The 16,967-nt window shown below is 40.1% G+C and overlaps 2 protein-coding genes across 2 annotated transcripts in view; both read right to left on the bottom strand.

The window, feature by feature from the left end:
• Positions 1-16,967, bottom strand: part of gli2a (GLI family zinc finger 2a) — a 91,634-nt gene that overhangs the window by 59,307 nt on the left and 15,360 nt on the right. Inside the window, exon 2 of the mRNA XM_044018946.1 lies at positions 15,472-15,611. Coding sequence (XP_043874881.1) covers positions 15,472-15,586 — 115 coding nt within the window. The 5' untranslated portion in view covers positions 15,587-15,611. The remainder of the gene's footprint in view (positions 1-15,471; positions 15,612-16,967) is intronic.
• On the bottom strand, positions 3,491-9,255 carry LOC122764944. The gene is made up of 5 exons (XM_044018956.1): positions 7,850-9,255; positions 5,621-6,613; positions 5,355-5,507; positions 4,971-5,063; positions 3,491-4,454 (listed from the first exon to the last, which is right to left on the bottom strand). The coding sequence occupies exons 1-5, from the start codon at positions 8,819-8,821 to the stop codon at positions 4,155-4,157; spliced, it is 2,511 nt and encodes an 836-aa protein (XP_043874891.1). The 5' UTR covers positions 8,822-9,255; the 3' UTR covers positions 3,491-4,154.

Raw genomic sequence — 16,967 nt, 5'->3', positions numbered from 1 at the left:
GTTGATGCAGACTCTGCAATGTGTTTATTGTTTTCTTTTTTCCTCCACTGCTGCCTGAGCGGCTGCAGACATGCCTGTGTTTTTGTAAGTGAGTGGGCTTCCTCACTCTGTGCAGGACTTCAGCTAAATGATTTTCCTCCACAAGTCTTCTGCGAGGGTCGGACCACAGCTGTGTCTGCGGGAAAGGGGTTTCAGTGGAGCGGGTGTAGGGGGGTGGACGGGGGGGGTGGACTTGTGACCGGAAGCGCCTGACCACAAAGCCGGCGTGTTTACATAAGTGCCTCTCGCCCATGTTTACAGCCGGCACACATTTTTGTTTTACCATGTCTAAACTCCACACGTGTTTATTTTGCTTCACTTGAACTGTGAGTGTTGCATTAGTGGAAGTCGCGAGGCTGGCAGAGTGGTGGCTCTGCAATTCCTAAGGACACTGAGGGGCTGCACTGGGTCAGGCATTCAGAGAAAGGGTTCCAGTTAGAGGGTTAAAGCGGATGCCTGAGGTGACACCTAAGAGGAGACAAGGAAGCTCGGGATGTATTTCCACGGCATGGGCGTGTGTTGCGTATAAAAAGTCTCCACAGTTTCAGCCGTGCAGTGATGACTCTGCCCACGTTCAGTAGGCACTTTTTTTGTAGCGGAGATGCAAACTAATCCTGCCGTGCCGTGCCGTGGCGAGGCGAGCAGAGCCGGTGGAAATACGCCATTATTGGAACGGTTCCCATCAGCCTGACAAACAAAACAGGCAGGAAGTGTCTTAGAGGCAGGGGCATGGATTACACTCGTGCATGCTGGGAAGGAGCTTTCTCTTTAAAAGAGGATGAAGCACAAAAAAGAAGAAGGGAAGTACAAGCTGGAGAGAGACTCGAGGGATAGGAGGAAAAGGCTGGCTGACGGAGTGCTGCTTAATCCCCTAAAGCATCCATATATTGCCTCCACCTCCTCTCCCACTGCTTGTAAATGGCAAGGAATGTAACATGCTGTCTTTGGGCCCTGCATGTGCAGACGCCTCTGGTTCAGAGAGATTTATATTTGCAGACATTGCCCAAAGCATACCATGTTGTACTTTTTTTCAAGTCTTAGAAGCTAAGGCAGAGCGTTCCAAAGAAACAACCAATATCAGAAATGTCCTCTCATTTGAACCTGATTTATGTTTCATAACCACATTAGAGAGCTGCCAAAGGCTGTCAGTTTTCCACTGAGTCAACACTCTATAGGCATTTGCTCAAAAACTACAGTTGGAGTACAAGCCTGCTCAGCATTAGCTTTTAAGACTGTGTTCTAAGCATTCGCTAAAATAAACATTTGTCTTGTGATGTTCGTTTTCAAAAGTAGAAAAACAACATCTCTATAGTGCTTTCAACCTCAAAGAATTCCTCTGAACTCTGCAGTTGGATTCAGCTCGAGGTTTCTTTGCTTCATGTTCATATAAAAACTCAAATAGAACTAAGCCAGGGAGCTTATTCATAATTCAGATTTAAATAAAATGTAATGATAATGCATGTATACACAGTAGAGTAACCCTTGCAGCCAATTGCTGCATGTATCTCTGGAGGAGTAGTACACTGCCTTCTCCTTCAGTTCTCCTCTCCTAATATGTAGGCCAGCTCTTCAGTGATGAGACAGTCCTGTAATGACTGATGATGATAAAGGCAACAGCCTCTGCGACTATACGCAAAGCTCAAAACCCCAAATATACAAATAAATAACAAAACATAAACAAAATGTACCCTCATATGTTCGCACTTCTTTGCATATCTATTTTTAAAATCCTGTCTTGGCCAGCCAGTGACCTAAAGTGAAACTCAGCTATAAATAAAAGACACCCACTACATCCAAATATGTTCCAAAGGTTTTCCAGAGGCCACATGTGACAAATCAAGAGTCTGCAAAAGACACTTCCAGACAAAGGAAGCCAGCAAGTGTCAAATACATCCTTCCACCTGGATGTTCCAGACAATCTCCCACTGTCCTGTATCTCTGTATATGACCTGTATATGAATGCATTCACAGACAATCTCCACATAGTGGTGTTAACAGCAGGTTTGTGCTGATCAGGTGAATATGGAAAAAAAACAATTAAACTGTCCATTACCTTGAATAAAAAGGTCAACTTTTTATTCAAGGTATTTAAAAGTCAACTTTTAAAGTCAGGGCAGCCGATGGTCGATAATTGACACTGATGTTTTCAACTTAACTTCAGTGACCCCTGCAGTGAAATTATATACAGTATTTTCAATAATAAAAAAGTAAATAAAATAAATGTGAAATAGTTTTAGTGATTTAGCAACATGTATCAAGTTTTTGTTAAAAAAAAAAGGCACAACGATTAATAAATATCAAGCACAACGACCTCTAGTTTAAACTATACAGTAAACTTTAAAATCACACCAAAACGACTGCTGAACAGGATTCTGTGTGTCATGTGTCCTAAAATTAAAACATGTATACATTTCTTGTATTTATCAATAATAATAATAATAATAATAATAATAATAATAATAATGAGTATTCAATCAAACGAGCCAATTCATTTATCACCAACATCTTTTTTTGTTGTAAGATTAACAAATACTTATGTGAGCAAATGAACTAATAAATAGAACAGGAAATCAATACAAATAACAAAAGTAAAGAAAAAAGTGTGTGTGCAATGATTTCTGTCATTTAGTCTACACAGGCTGGATGGAAATATGGGAACACGGACAAAAAAAAAGGTTATGCTACATTAGTTATAACTTAAAGCTTATAGTGAACATATCAGTCACATAATGTAAATGTAATCCAACTCTGTGGATGATGAAATTTGCAAAAAAGGCCATAAATTGAGTCATTCCGGGACAGAAACCGTATCAGGCGCTCTTGAAGTCATTCTTGGAGGACAGCCGTGAGTTCCTGATAGTGTGCAGCTATAGACTCTGACAGGAAAATAAACAACACTGGGACTTGGTCAATAGGCCTTCCTGTAAGCTTGTTGCTTGAAGGTCTTCTCAAGTATCAGGAAAAGCATTATTGATATGCTGTACACTGTAAACCCGGATAAGTTGAGTTTACTTAAAAATTTTTAGGAAACTGGTTGCCCTAAAAAAATTAAGTAATGTTTGATGAAAACTTAAGTGAATTTAACTCAAAAAAATGAGTGGATGGCATCGTTATTTTAAGTTTAGTACACTTAATACCAAGTTTGTTCAACTTAAAATCACAAGTAATATCAATTGCTTTGCCCCTTTATTCCACTGTTAATTTAAAGTTAAGTGCACTAACCTCCAAGATGATTAAACTTAAAAACATTAGTAGAATCAATTGCTTTGCATATTTATTCCACTTATAACTTTAAGCTGTATACACTAACCACCAAGTTGATTTACCTTAAAAATTCCATTGCCCAATTACTCCACTATCTGAAGAGTAAAATAAAATCTGTTTAAACAGATTTAAAAAAAAACTATACAGATTAAATTTAGAAAATAAAAAGCAAAACCACAGGAGTACATTCTTGTCTACATGTTTTATTAAACTTGTCTTTATCATGTTATCAAATAAAATGGGTTTGCGATGAAAATCAAATAGGACTCCTGTGAATCAGGAGCAACATCAGTATCAATGCATACAAAAACATGCATATCAAACAGTGCCCACAGTAAACATGGTATTTTAAAGTGCAATATCACAAATAACCAAGCACTCAGAACCAGAGCAGTGGTATAAGTATTCAAACCCGTTTTACAGATAGTTGATTCTTCAAATATTGAACCTGACCTGCTGAATAAAGTGGAAGGTGCTTTTCATGCACTCTTTTGAAACAGGATGGCATTAAAACTACACAACCAATGCCAATGCAATAGGAATGAAACTAGATCAGTGTTAATAACACGAATCATACACCCATCAGCATGGAATTAAACTACAAAATCAGTGGCAATGCCATAAAACATACTGTAGCTAGAAATAGGAATGGAACTAAACTGCTAGATCAGTGCTGATAACATAAATCATACACCAATCAGGATGATATCAAACAGCAAAATCAGTGGCAATGCATAAGAAAACTTGCATATCAAACAGTGCCCACAGTAAACAGTATTTTTAAAGTGCAACATTACAAACAACCAAGCAATCAGATCCAGAGCAGTGGTATAAGTATTCAAACCCCTGTTTTAAACAGATAGTTGATTCTTCAAAGATTGAATTTTGGGTTTCAGCTCACCTCTGCCCAGGTTTAGCATGACCTGTTGAATAAAGTGGAATGTGCTTTTCATGCACTTGGGGTAATCCAAGTGCAAGGCATAAATCAGTCCAAAAAGGACACAGAAAGCCTGTGGCAGGTTGGCCAGCTCCTCCATTACCACACTCCCTTCCAAGACGATGCTCACTTTGGATGGGTTGAGTTGAGGATGTTCGTCAATGCAGAGGATTCCCACTGGAGTTTCACTGTACACGTCCTTGTCAGTTGCATCCTAACAGAAAAATAAACAGACAAAGAGAGGACATTGTAATGTCAATAATTCTGTATTGACCACAGAAATTAAGAAAGGACAACACCAATTTTAAATCATCATAATTTGACTGTGCATTACAAGAGCTGTTTGAAAACCTGTGTGCTGAAATGGTTTTGTAGCTCAGAAGAGATGGAGACCTTTTTCAGTCTCAGTCAAGCTGAAAGGTTGTGTCAAAACTATTTCCAGTAAAGATGCAATTGTTGCAGTTGACACAAATTTAATCTCAAAAAATAAGAATTTATGTACGGGTTTTTCATAGTCCTCAGCAAAATAAAAAAAAAGGGGTCCTTCCCTGTGGCCCCATCTCACACTAGCTGATGTCAATTTCACAGAAATAAAGACATTTTTGTACAATGTTAATTTGTTTGTAATTTAGAGTAGGTAGTAGTAATTTAATTTTTTTAGTCAATTAATATCAGATGGTCATGTTGTGAATCAATAATGCAGATATTCAAAACAAATTCAGTTACTTACCAAGCAGGTTTTGAAGAACGCAGAGGGGTCATCCCCCAAAACGACTGGCAGTCCCCGAAGACAAAGGCACCTGATGTCTGTTGGCTCAGTGGTCTGGAAGATAGTGGACATAACTAAGTACATTCATACTGTATATGGTTAAATAGCCAGAAAATCGATTTACACAATTTAATTACTTTAATACAAACTTCCTGGACAGAAAGTAGAGAGGAGTGGACAGAAGGACAGAAGAGGAGAGATAAAAACAATAGCAAAGTATAAAGAGTAGGAGAAAAGAGGAGGAAATGGAAACGGGAGAGCAGTGAAAAGTAATGAGATAAGAAGAAAGGGGGAAATAATAGAGAGGCAAGACAGGCAGTCAGCTTAGTAGACAAGTCAGCATACCTTTGTCTGACGTAAAAGGTCAGTTAAAAGCTGTCCACTGAGGCCCCTCTTCTTCCTGAACAGGTCCATCAAGTTTGGCGAGAAACGGTCAAGTGCCTCAAAGAAGTTTTCTTTGAGATTTTTCCCCACCACTCTGGTGAACTCGTAACACACCTGAAAACATAATGCATGGTCAAATGAAAGACATTTATGACCCTCAACACAACACAATTTGGGTCACACAGTGTTAACCACTTTTTGTTAATACCTAAAACAGGTATACAAACCTGGCTTTCGGAGAAAAGTGCTGGCCATCGCTGTACAACCTGGGTAATTGCAGGCTTGTCTGTCACAACTTCTTTTCTCCGCAGAGCAAAGGTCTTATCCATCTCTTTCTTAATAAGGGACCCATTTGGCTTTGCCTTCATCATCTCATTGACTAAAACCTGGCGAGCTGCTTCCAGGTTGTGGTCATCCAACCCCTCTGGATACTGAGGCAGGAAATTTATTTCTCCTTTCCTTGGCTTCTTGATGTCCTTGTTTGGAGGGTCGCCATTTGTTGAGTATCTTCCACGTTTACCACTGTTGACAGTGACGTCAAGTCGGCCCAGCTTGCACATTTTGGCTCTGTAATTTCCAACCTTGAATTTCAAACTGTTCTTCCATCCAACACAGCCAGAGGGGGACCCCGCTTCTTTAAGACATGGGTGCGTTTCTACTAAAGCTTGTGCAACAGCTGCTAAATCTTCCTTTTTTGGGTATGCATCAAATGCATAGATGACCTCAGCCAATTTCTCAAGGATATCATGCTTTAACTCTTTTGTCACTTTCAGATAGGTTCCATCCCTGAGATATAACAAGTTACCTTGACGGAGTCGGTACTCAACATCAACTGAAAATTTAGGAATTTCAAACACCTCTGGCCATGGCACACTTCTATCCAGAGAGGAGTTAGACAGGATCTCAGTGTCGGCCAGGCTGCTTGTGTCACTACACAATGAAGATTGTTCAACTGGTTGAATGACTGGTACCAATTCAATCATAGGGATGATTTTAATCGTTGGCTTATCTGGGAGCTCTGAGACATCTTCAAGGTTACACAGTTCATTGTTGAAGTCAGGGTCTTGGTACTGTAGGACGAAGTTGTAATTTGCTTGGAGAGTGCCTTTAAGCCAGCCAATCAAGTCTTCAAGTGTGTCCGGTCGTGTTGTCATTGTCAATTTTCTGATGTCTCCCTCTGAGACAATAACCCTCATGATGAATTTCTCTTGAAGAGCCATCTGGGGAGAAAGGATATGCACAAGAAATTAGCAAATAACATATCGTTTCAATGTTACCATAAGTTCTCCTTGGACCCTGTATGCTGATAACGGGAGGACATCATTCAGCTCCGATATCTTGACCACATGTGTGGAGGGGATATCACCACAGAGAAGTTGGTAAGATCTGAAATGCTCACAGTACCATGCGGTCATTTTGTGGCAGATGAACAGGATTTCTGTGTTAGCTGCAACAATCTTTTCAATCTGGGCAAATTCAGAGAGACCTGAGCAAGAGCCAAAAGAGAGAATCATCCCTGGATGATACATGATTCCATCTATGCAGACAGATGACACATCCAGAACAGAATCTACCTTTGCAATGTCTCGAGCAAATACCCTCTGAACATTCAAAGGGAAAGAGGCAAGAAAAACTGGGGTAACCCTTGCCATCTCCACTGATGGTTTGAAAAATGCGCAGCAGTCAAGATGGTAACTGACTGCTTTCTGGTGTTTTGTAGCGAGTGTCATTGCAACATTTTTGAAATTTTGAGAGTTCCGAATTGCTTTTTTAAAGAACTTATGTTTCCCCTCGAAGCGCATTGTCCAAACATCGCACAAGGGACCAAACTTCCTCACAAGGTAAGGATAGTGTTCCAGATAGTGATGCTTTGGCTTTAACCGAAAATCTGGAAAAGTTGACTGCAGAAGCTGTCTGTGTTCTGTTATTTTACATTCCATGAAATGCAGTGTCTCTTCAGTATGCCGTGGTGCCACAGCCAGCTCAATTATGTCTTTAAGAAGCATCAGAATTTCCCAAGTGTCATCACCCTCAGGAACACAGTGACCAATGAGAAATGGGAGGAGCCTTATGAGACACCAATTCTCATGGGCATTTCCACCAATGCTTCCTTTGGTGGAAAATCCTTTTCCGATGATCTGAGGGCGGTCTGTTTTGTCTGTGAATGTATAATTAAAGTGTCTGATGGTCTGATTTAGTGTATCTAACGTGAAATACCCCTTGCTTATCAGATTTTTAAGACACAGGGACAACTCAGTTGGCACAATGCCTTCAAAGAGATCGTGCAAGATGTCGGGAGGATACCCTGTGACCACATGAAAATGCTCAAGATTTTCAGTTAATGGACATGCGCTTTTCACACCATAAGTCTGAGTCAGTGCTGTGTCCTCTCTCACCTCCTGCACTTGCCTATCATGAGAGTCTTTGTCTCTGAGCTGAAAGAATCCAGAACATACCTCTTGCCGTTGTGCGTCTCTGCTGCTCACTAGACAGAATCTGCAGAACTTGTCCACCTTGAAGCTCTCCAGGAATCCTGCAAGAGAGTGAGCACCAAGATTATCAGCGGCAACATATAAGACTGTGCCCTTCACACTTGCACCTAGTGACTCTATGTAAACACCATTTTGCTCCAATATCTTTAGATCATAGATGAGAGGTTGCAGAACTTTTGCATAACCACACTCTTTAACTGTAGATGTATTGCATAGTAGAGCAAGCTGGATTGAGTTGAGGGTGGACCTGTATTTTGCAGGTATGTTTGCAATGACCCAATATACTGCACACATTTTATGTTTCAGTCTTGACGTTCCTAGAGGATTGGCTACTTCAAAGTCGTCAATGTAAAGGCCAAGAGCAATTGTGAACTCATCGCTTGCAAGAAGAGAATTTTCATTGAAGTACTGCCCATCTGCATAAGACGTGTATTCCTGCAGTACATGGACTTTTTCTGACATAGCTTTGTCTAACACGTCAGTTTTGTTAAGCAGCTTCTGAAGCATTGGAACAATCGGGACATATGCAAGCGGTTTTTTGCCTTTTTCCACAACATATTCAATGGGGTTTACCAGTGGGAACTCTTTGCGTACATAGGCTGCTCTCTGTTTAGCAGTTCCTAAGGGTCCATCTTTGGCACAAAATGACATCATGTTACACTCTGACACAGCACTGGTAATTTCACTCACAACTGTATCATCCACATTATCAAAGTATTTATTTAGTGTAGCTCTCACTTTGTTGTGCAGAAGTGGCTCTGACAGCTTATTGATTTGACAAAGCTGCTGTAATATTGCTTGCACAGAACTCTCTGGTATGTGCATAACTGTTTGCATCTTTAACAGAAGAGATGCTAAGTTGTGCTCTAGCTGCTTTCTTAAATCATTAATATCATTATCACTAGCTTCTTCACCAACTCCTTCCAACTCTGCCATGTCATCAGCATGTGATATTTGCTCTTGTGCACCATCCTGATCATGACCTTCATAATCACAACCAATGATTTCTGACTTGAAGCTCTTCCAGCTGTGGTCCTTGTGTGCTTTACTCTTGTGTGCTTTGAACGTGGAGTAGACACTGCTTTCAAAGTCACAGTCTTTATAAGGGCAACTGACTTTATGGTTGACTTTTAAGTGTGCATTATGCAGGTGACTAAAGTAGTCAGTTTCAGTACAAGACTCAGCAAACCCACATGACAGACAACAAAACTTTACTGGTACATCTACAGTTGGTTGCTGTTCTGAAGGTTTGGTGTGAAGGCGGGACAAGTGTACTCTTAGTGCATTGAGTGATTTAAATGTACACAGACATTCCTGGTGTAAACATGGAAATGGTTCTGTTCTTGCATAGCTCCCATGTTTTAGTCTATAGTGCTTAAAAAGCTGTACTCTCTTTTCACAGATGAAAGGGCAGTACTTACACTTCCACAACATGTCTTCTGGAGACCTGCAACACAATAAAAAGAAAAAAAAACATGAGCTATTGGGAAATAATGTTAGATTATCCTCTACAATCTATCTGTATCTTAATTCTGGATAGTGATAAAACTGTATAATGCTATTTGTTCACTTCTTACAGAGTAATGTTACTTTGTGGAAGTAAAGAGGGTCACATGCACATTGCAATATCACAGCCTGGTCACATGAATACAGTTAACATTTGACAGGTGATGTACCAACAATTAATGGCAGATATCTTGAGTGAAAAAATACACAAACAATATCCAGTTAGCGCAGCAAGAGTAAAAGGCTGAAAAATAGGAGCTTCAAATATCTTTTTATGCAACCTTTTCAACGGCCACAACACTGGAGGTTAGGTTTAGCAGAATATTCAAAATGTCGGTTTCGAGCGCGCGAGGGGCCTTCACTGTTCACTGAATAAGTGAGTGTTAACAATACGTAAAAGACGTTGTTATCACTGCTCACAACAGCTAATAAAGCTATGTGTGAGAAAAATGTCCGTTAAAATGCTTTATACGGCTAGCCAAATGTGTCTTAACATTACCATGTCAGTTTCGCTAATGAAAACGTTTTTTCCACTGCTCTAACAGTCATTGCTAGCTAGTGCTAACTTTAAATCAAAAGCCATCACAGAATAAAACTCGGTTGCTCACTTACCAGTAAAATGTCTGTCGGGCACAACAGCAGCGGACAGTTGAAAATACACGAAGGAAAAGTTCAAGTGACGTGCTGCAACATGCCTTCGGGCAGGTGACCTATGCTGCATTCAAGTGATGTCAGAATAATCGGGTAAATGATTTTCCGACTGACAAAAATCAAACAAACACTGATAGGCTACAGTAAATATCGACCCGTGTAGAGTAAAATAGATTAGCAAGTTATTTATTTTCATAAATCATGATATCAACGATATCAAGTCAATTGTTTTAGTGATTTTAGGTATTGTAGAGTCTACTAGTAGAATACAACAAGAAGTCTGGGATAAAATCACTGATATAAAGCTTAAAAAGTGTTAATGCATAGTTGATAACAACATGAAACATCACCAGAAACGGCTAACCATGTCTTTTAAATGTTTTGATTATTAAAATATAAAAAATTCTTCTTTGTAGCATCCACTAAGTTGAAAAATGACCTCGGGAACATCGAACCTTCCTACACTACTTGAATGCAGCGGGAATTTAAGCGGCATGGTCATGTCCAAAACTTATAAATTACATCCCATTTAACTTAAAGTTACTCATTCATGACATTACTTTCAAATCTAAGTATATTCTACTTCCAATTAGTAGACTGCGCTTAAATTTGATAGTTACACAATCAAACTTAAATTATCTATGTACGCTGTAATTGATTGTTTGAGTAGAAATGACATCCGGGCTAACAGTGTAACGAAACGTTACAGTTAGATGACACCTGATAGAGCTGATTCTCTCGACACCGGCAATACGAAATATGTAGTTTGGGCTGTTAAACGTGAAATCCATGACATGTTTGGTCGCTTTAGGAGCCTGGGGAGATGTTTCTGGTATGTAATTCAATCTACAGCATTTCTCTAAAATATGTATGATACATACTGTTGCACTATACGACAAACTTAAGCAGAAGGTTTGTTATCTTTATTGGTCAAATAATGTGTGAATACAGAGGAGAAGCGTGAACAGCAATTTCTTTTCTCTTTTTTTGTGTTTCCTCTTTGCACTAGGGACGAATGATTTCGGTAAACATGTCTAATTCTGATGTATCCTGCAGCTGGGATACAATTTGTGATATTTATATGTTTCACTCGGAGTTTTAAACCGAGATGTGACTGTGACACCATCAGTATGTGAACGACTACAACAACAACATAAAGTATAAATTGTTTCCAACACATTTTCACCATTGATTAAACTGTCAATGGTTCCCAGACTTTCAAATTGTGAAGTTCAAAAATGTATTTTGTCCACAAAAAAAATCAACTTACTGTCACAAAGCAGCAAAAAAAACACAAAGAAATAAACAGATAAACATACAGCAAACAGAATATAACATCATTTGAGAAGCTGACTTTTATTTTGTTAGAAAAAAAACACTGAAACAAAATTAGGGTAATTCATTAATTACCAAAAATAACCGGCAATTATAAGTTTAATTGCAGATTTTCAAATGGTGCTTTTAATTTGAAAACAAATAATTGCCTGTCCGTACTTTGCACTTTGTGCTCCAGTTATCAGATTAATTGTTACAATTATTATTATTATTATTTTAACTAAGATGGAGGGCGAAGGAGTTAAACCCAAGAGTGAACATAAAGGTCTGGCATGAATGCAGTCAGTCCTGCACAACTCTCACACAGTCCAATCCCTCACCCCCTCACCCCCTCACCCTCTCATCCAGCCTGTGGAAGCGCAGCAGCGTAAGAGCCTCATTTAGGGACACAGAAAGAAAGGCAGAAATTGCTTTTCTCAGGAAGATTAGTGGTTTTCATCCCTTTGGAGTAGGCCTGTGGCCTATGGATGGAGAGCGTAGTCAGCGGCGTATTCATTTTCTCTTGGATATTTTTCTTTACTGACTCGGAGTTGGGGGTGGGAGTGTTCTAGAGAAAGGCCCTGTGACCTCAGGGTGGGGGGGCTCTTAGACTCACGCTCCCATGATGACCATTATTAACGCCCCGATCCTTATCAAACACCTGACTCCTCTTCGTCCATCTACACTACAGTAAATGCTCCAAGGCCGTCTGGTAACAATTGCATCTCATCAATTTTTTTGTGGCAGTATTTTGCAGGGTGTGACTTAATGCTTATTTAATGCTTATTGGTGTTTTTCTTATTGGTGGTTTACATAGGAAGCAAGGGGTTTTCATAGGCACTGAGAACAGAGCTATGGACACAGTGATCAATCTGTTTCCCAAACCTCAAAACGTTTTGTCCTCAAACCAAAGACTTAGGTTTGCTGGACATATTCACATTTAAGAAGCTGAAAAATCAGAGAAATCTTTTTATTTGTAGTTAAAAATACAGTAAATCACATAAGTAATTGATGAATTAATGTGGCCTTAAAATATGATCATTTCTAAATCTTTTTTTTTTTTAAAAAGGTTTGGTTTAAAATGACTTGTTTTTTAAAGAAGCTGCATAAAATGCAGGATAATGTGCAGCAAGCCTGTTATTTAGAGAAAACCACAAAAAGGTGTATGAATCATAGAAGGGCAACCTTCTTAACACACAGTACATCAAGGCTGTGAATAATTATATGTAGGCAATGTGGCTTATAGGTCGAAGAACATCAATTCATGGCCGGGTTTGCAAGCTCTGACCAGAGAGTCTAAGAAGAATGAACATAACACAGGTGGAGATAACAGAGTGTGTCTGCTCCACTGGCCTCGTACAGTCAACATCAAAGAGGGATGAGGGAAAAATGATCTTTGGCAAACTTTCTCAGCACATAATAAGGGCTGTAGGAACAACAAGAAGGCACAAAGTGTCACTATACAGTGAAACCCTGCACATCTGAGCATTTTTCCCCCTGTGTGAAATTGGGGTGTTGGGGGGTTGGTGGGGGTGCATCAATCACAGGTATTTCTTTGAAACAGTGAGATGTTTTACAGTTGTAGAAGTGGGTACCTAATCTGAACACATGTTGCTCTGACATGGTGCGGCACAAGCCGAAACAGACTCATAAATCCTGGGGCCTGGGAGTCGGGTTGCAAGGGCCAAGCCTGTGGGAGCTTGTCCCATAGCTGTGAGACAGATGCAGGCAGTCGCACAAAATGTGGGTGCCCACTTAAACACCATTAACAAAGAGGCCATGAGAAAAGAAGCCTCACGCATCCATTACATCTTCACACTCACAGACACAGTCAAGTTCACCCCGGGCAGGGTTTGTCTCCATGAAACACAAGCAAAAGTGAGCTCTCGTGAAACAAGTTATGAGATTTCGTGGCCAGCTGGCACAGAGGATTAGGATGAACGGGATGTTCTCAAGATGTTTCTGCTTAAGTTACACCATTTTATTGTGCAGTTTTATTTCCATGCTTGGAAAAAAAACTGTAACGTAGTCTGCGTGGTTCGGAGTAGAGGTGGGAACCTTATGATTTAACAACGATTACCAAATATCTTTTTGAAAAAATGTGCATTTGACGACCCATAATCAGATAAGCACGACTATTTACTTCCATTTTATTGTATTAATGCAACTGGAACACTACATTTCTGAGAAAATCAGAAAAAAAGAAAGAGAAAAACAGAAATGGTGCTGCAATGACAGAAAAATCTGAATTTAAGCCACAGTTACCACTCATCCACGCATCTGTAGAGAAATGATGAGAACAATAATTGATTGAAATGGGTCTCCCTGTGATTATAGAGCAGTGCTATCCTGCTGAATTGAACTGAAGTAGGAAGAAAGTGAGAGCAGCTGCAGCAAGCAGCTTTTTTCACTCAGTAGAGTCCTCCAGCTGATTTCCATCGAAAGGCATTCATAAATTTCAAAAAAATACTCACAACCCTGCAAGTACTTTGTTAGTCCTCTAATTAACATGTATTTAACTCGGACTCTTTTCCATGACATCAGCACACTGAGGCAAATAGGTTGGTTCAATTCGGCAATTTCTGCCAAATTTCCAATTATGGATTTCTTCTACATCAATTCATAATCATTCATGAGATAGTGCTGATGCCTCTTAGGCCTTAGGTCAAAAAATATATGACAACGTGCAAATGAGGACAGACTCCTGGTGAGAAATTGCTGCTATCGGAGTGGAATGTGAGCTTGAAGTATGCATGTGTGGAATGCTACACTGATGCCGACGCTTATTTACTATGAATGGAACTGTGTTCATCCGTGTACGCACATCTCTGCAGACAAGGAACACGAGCTTTAGAATCATTTTAGTTTTTTTCTTTATCAACTCCTAGTTTGGAGTACTTTACAAGTCTAATTCAAATTTAACCAAGTTGAATAAACAAGCACAGAGTCCAAACTACTTGATTTATTCAAACTTGCCCCATTTTTATAAATGCACAAGCGTATTTTTCAAAGAACCAGTTCAAATAAAATAGAAGGAATAATCAAACTGAAAACAAAGGCAGGGCTTTAAAACTAACTAACGACACACCAATGTCCTACTTTTTCCCTTCGCCAGTGTGACAAAGTGAGCGTCGTGATGGCAGGCCACCAGTCCCTTCATCAAACAGTAAAACTCTTTGAATGCTGTGTTTCTGCAGTTGCCCCCTCATATGATGCCAGGTTGTCTTCTTATGGGCTCCCAGTGTCCACCAGCAGGCGTTAGTAATTTATAACAGTGGTACCTCAGAGGCCTGAACGAGGTCCTACAGCCTCATTATGAGGAGTTTTCGTCACACATTCACTAATGAAAACATGAGCTCTCATCTTTTAATTATGAATCTCACACATCCTACCCGCTCTGTGTGACCCCACAAGCACAAATAAACCCTGAAGGGTGAAGATGATTTTCTGTTTTGCAAGGTTATACAAATGTAACCCTCACAGCCTACATCACACACAATGGTCATAATGGGTGAATAATTCATCTCCTGGCTTTGCTGGTTTTGAAAAACTTGTGGCCTCTTTGTAGAGTTGCCACAGAGTAACGTCCTAGTTTCTCACCATGCATCCCTAAACAATTAATGCTCATGGCTCCTCTTGTGGCAGGCCACCAAAACCATCATTAAGCAAAATATACTGCCACAATGTCATAAGACATCTTATTAGCATTTCAAAGGTCCCTCCCTCCTCGCAGCCTTTATCTGAGGCCTCTGATACACCATGTCGTCCACTGCCATGCCAGCCTTTTTTAGTAATTCATGAAATTTACACTCGGGAGGTGAGAACAAGGTCTTTCGACCTCATTATAACATTTTTTCATCACCCATTCTCTGACATCTCTGAAAACATGTGACCCCCATCTCTGGGTTTAACTCTTTTCATGTGCCACCCAGCAACTTCTGTGAATAGCCGTAATGTTTCAGCTCACTGCACTGCAGGGTAAGTGATCCCAGACAGGAAGCGTCAGGACACGAGACTTCTTTTCAAGGAGTATAGCCAGTGTATCACCAAACTATTCACTAACTGCACTTATGTGTAATAATGACATGTGAGAAAACATCATAAGATTGTCGTACCTCTGGTCAGGGTGGTGGGCGAGGGCTTTTTGGGGAGTTCTGAGAAGCTGCTTCCATCCAAGCCTGAGCCCTTACACTCCTTCTTCTCAGTGGCTGTCGGAGCTGAAGTCTCCATGTCGCTCTTCAGTTTCCGTCACAACCTGAAAAGGTAAGAGATGCACTGAGAAATCATTTTATAAGTGCATTAACACAATATGAGCCATAATACAATACAATACGTAAACGCGAGTGGCCCTTAACGCAGAGGTTCTAACCCACAAACTCAGTGCTATTACCTCCACACGTCTGCGTGAATGCCTCGATAACTTTTGCAACACGCCACTTGTTTGACTTGTTAGGACCTGCGAGGCCATCCACTGCGAAGAACAAACAAGACCCATGGCATGGGGGGGGGGTAGCCATCGCTCATGGCCATAGCTTTATACCTGCTTTCAGACACTGGTGAGAAAATGTTTGTGTACTTTGATGGACGATGGCAATGCAGAGCAGCTGTATCCAACCCATGTAAGGTCAGCATGCAACATTATTGCACCTCAGCACCAGAATGCTTTGGGGCATCCACCTGTTTGCCGCTCTATCATGTGTTTATGGCTAGAAATTACCCTGAAAATCTATTGCACAAAAATGTTTAAGGATTACAGGAAACATAAAAGACATATATAAACATTTTCCAAGCTAACATCCAACATTCCAAGCCAAAAATGGCATTTAAGTATTTGCCAGGATTATTTGATAAATATTCTAATACCCCACCCAAAATACACACACACACACAAAGCAATAGAGAAATATTCTTTTTCCTCCACATGTTCAAGAAACCAGCCATTCAATAGCGTATGCAAAATTACAACAATACAAAGTAATGAGAGAGCATGAGAGCTCGTGAAAGTAATGCAGGGTTTACAGTGTGTTGAACCCAGAGGAGCAGCTAACAAGATGCATTCAGTAACCCTCTTAAATTTAATCAGGTCAACTAATTAAATGTGTCCTGCTGCTGCCACATTGTAGTAATACATGTCTCATAAATTAGGTAGCCACTGGGGTGATACTGATAAAACATTTTACATTTTTTTTAATCTTTAAAATATGTATACTAATAGTCAACTGACTTTTTCATAATCAAATCAAATAATGGAACATTCATACCCATTCCTAATGAGAACATGTAACTGCAGTTATGAATCCTGGCAATGATTCTGTCATGAAAAGATTTTCATGTAATTGTTCACCGATGTGGTCACCGCTATAGCCAAATGTGTGAAGTACTGTGTTTGGTTTCATGTGGCTATCCAACATGTTGTCCTTCATTGTAAGATGTGTGTCCTAGCTGCCATGCCTGCGACCCTTTGGAGGTGCCAGTCGCCTGTCACAGAGCCAGTGTAAGCCGATTAGAGGTGGGCGACTAACAGGTTTATGCTGCATCTGTTTCTTTTTTTTTTCTGGTGCCAAAAAGTCTTCGAGGTCCAGCCAGGGAGTTGTCTCATCTTGGAGGACTC

The sequence above is a fragment of the Solea senegalensis genome, linkage group LG2 (genome assembly GCF_019176455.1).
Source record: "Solea senegalensis isolate Sse05_10M linkage group LG2, IFAPA_SoseM_1, whole genome shotgun sequence".
NCBI lineage: Eukaryota > Metazoa > Chordata > Actinopteri > Pleuronectiformes > Soleidae > Solea > Solea senegalensis.
Note: the sequence above shows the minus strand (reverse complement) of the source record. Positions and strands in the feature narration are given on the sequence as shown.

What these genes read in the sequence shown, in the direction of transcription:
- LOC122764944 (XM_044018956.1), bottom strand. Translation starts at nt 8,821, where the DNA reads ATGGCAGAGTTGGAAGGAGTTGGTGAAGAAGCTAGTGATAATGATATT. An exon ending in CACTTTTCTCCGAAAGCCAG is followed by an intron (nt 5,508 to 5,620) that starts GTTTGTATACCT and finishes TTATGTTTTCAG; the next exon opens with GTGTGTTACGAGTTCACCAG. An exon ending in CGTTCTTCAAAACCTGCTTG is followed by an intron (nt 4,455 to 4,970) that starts GTAAGTAACTGA and finishes TTTTTCTGTTAG; the next exon opens with GATGCAACTGACAAGGACGT.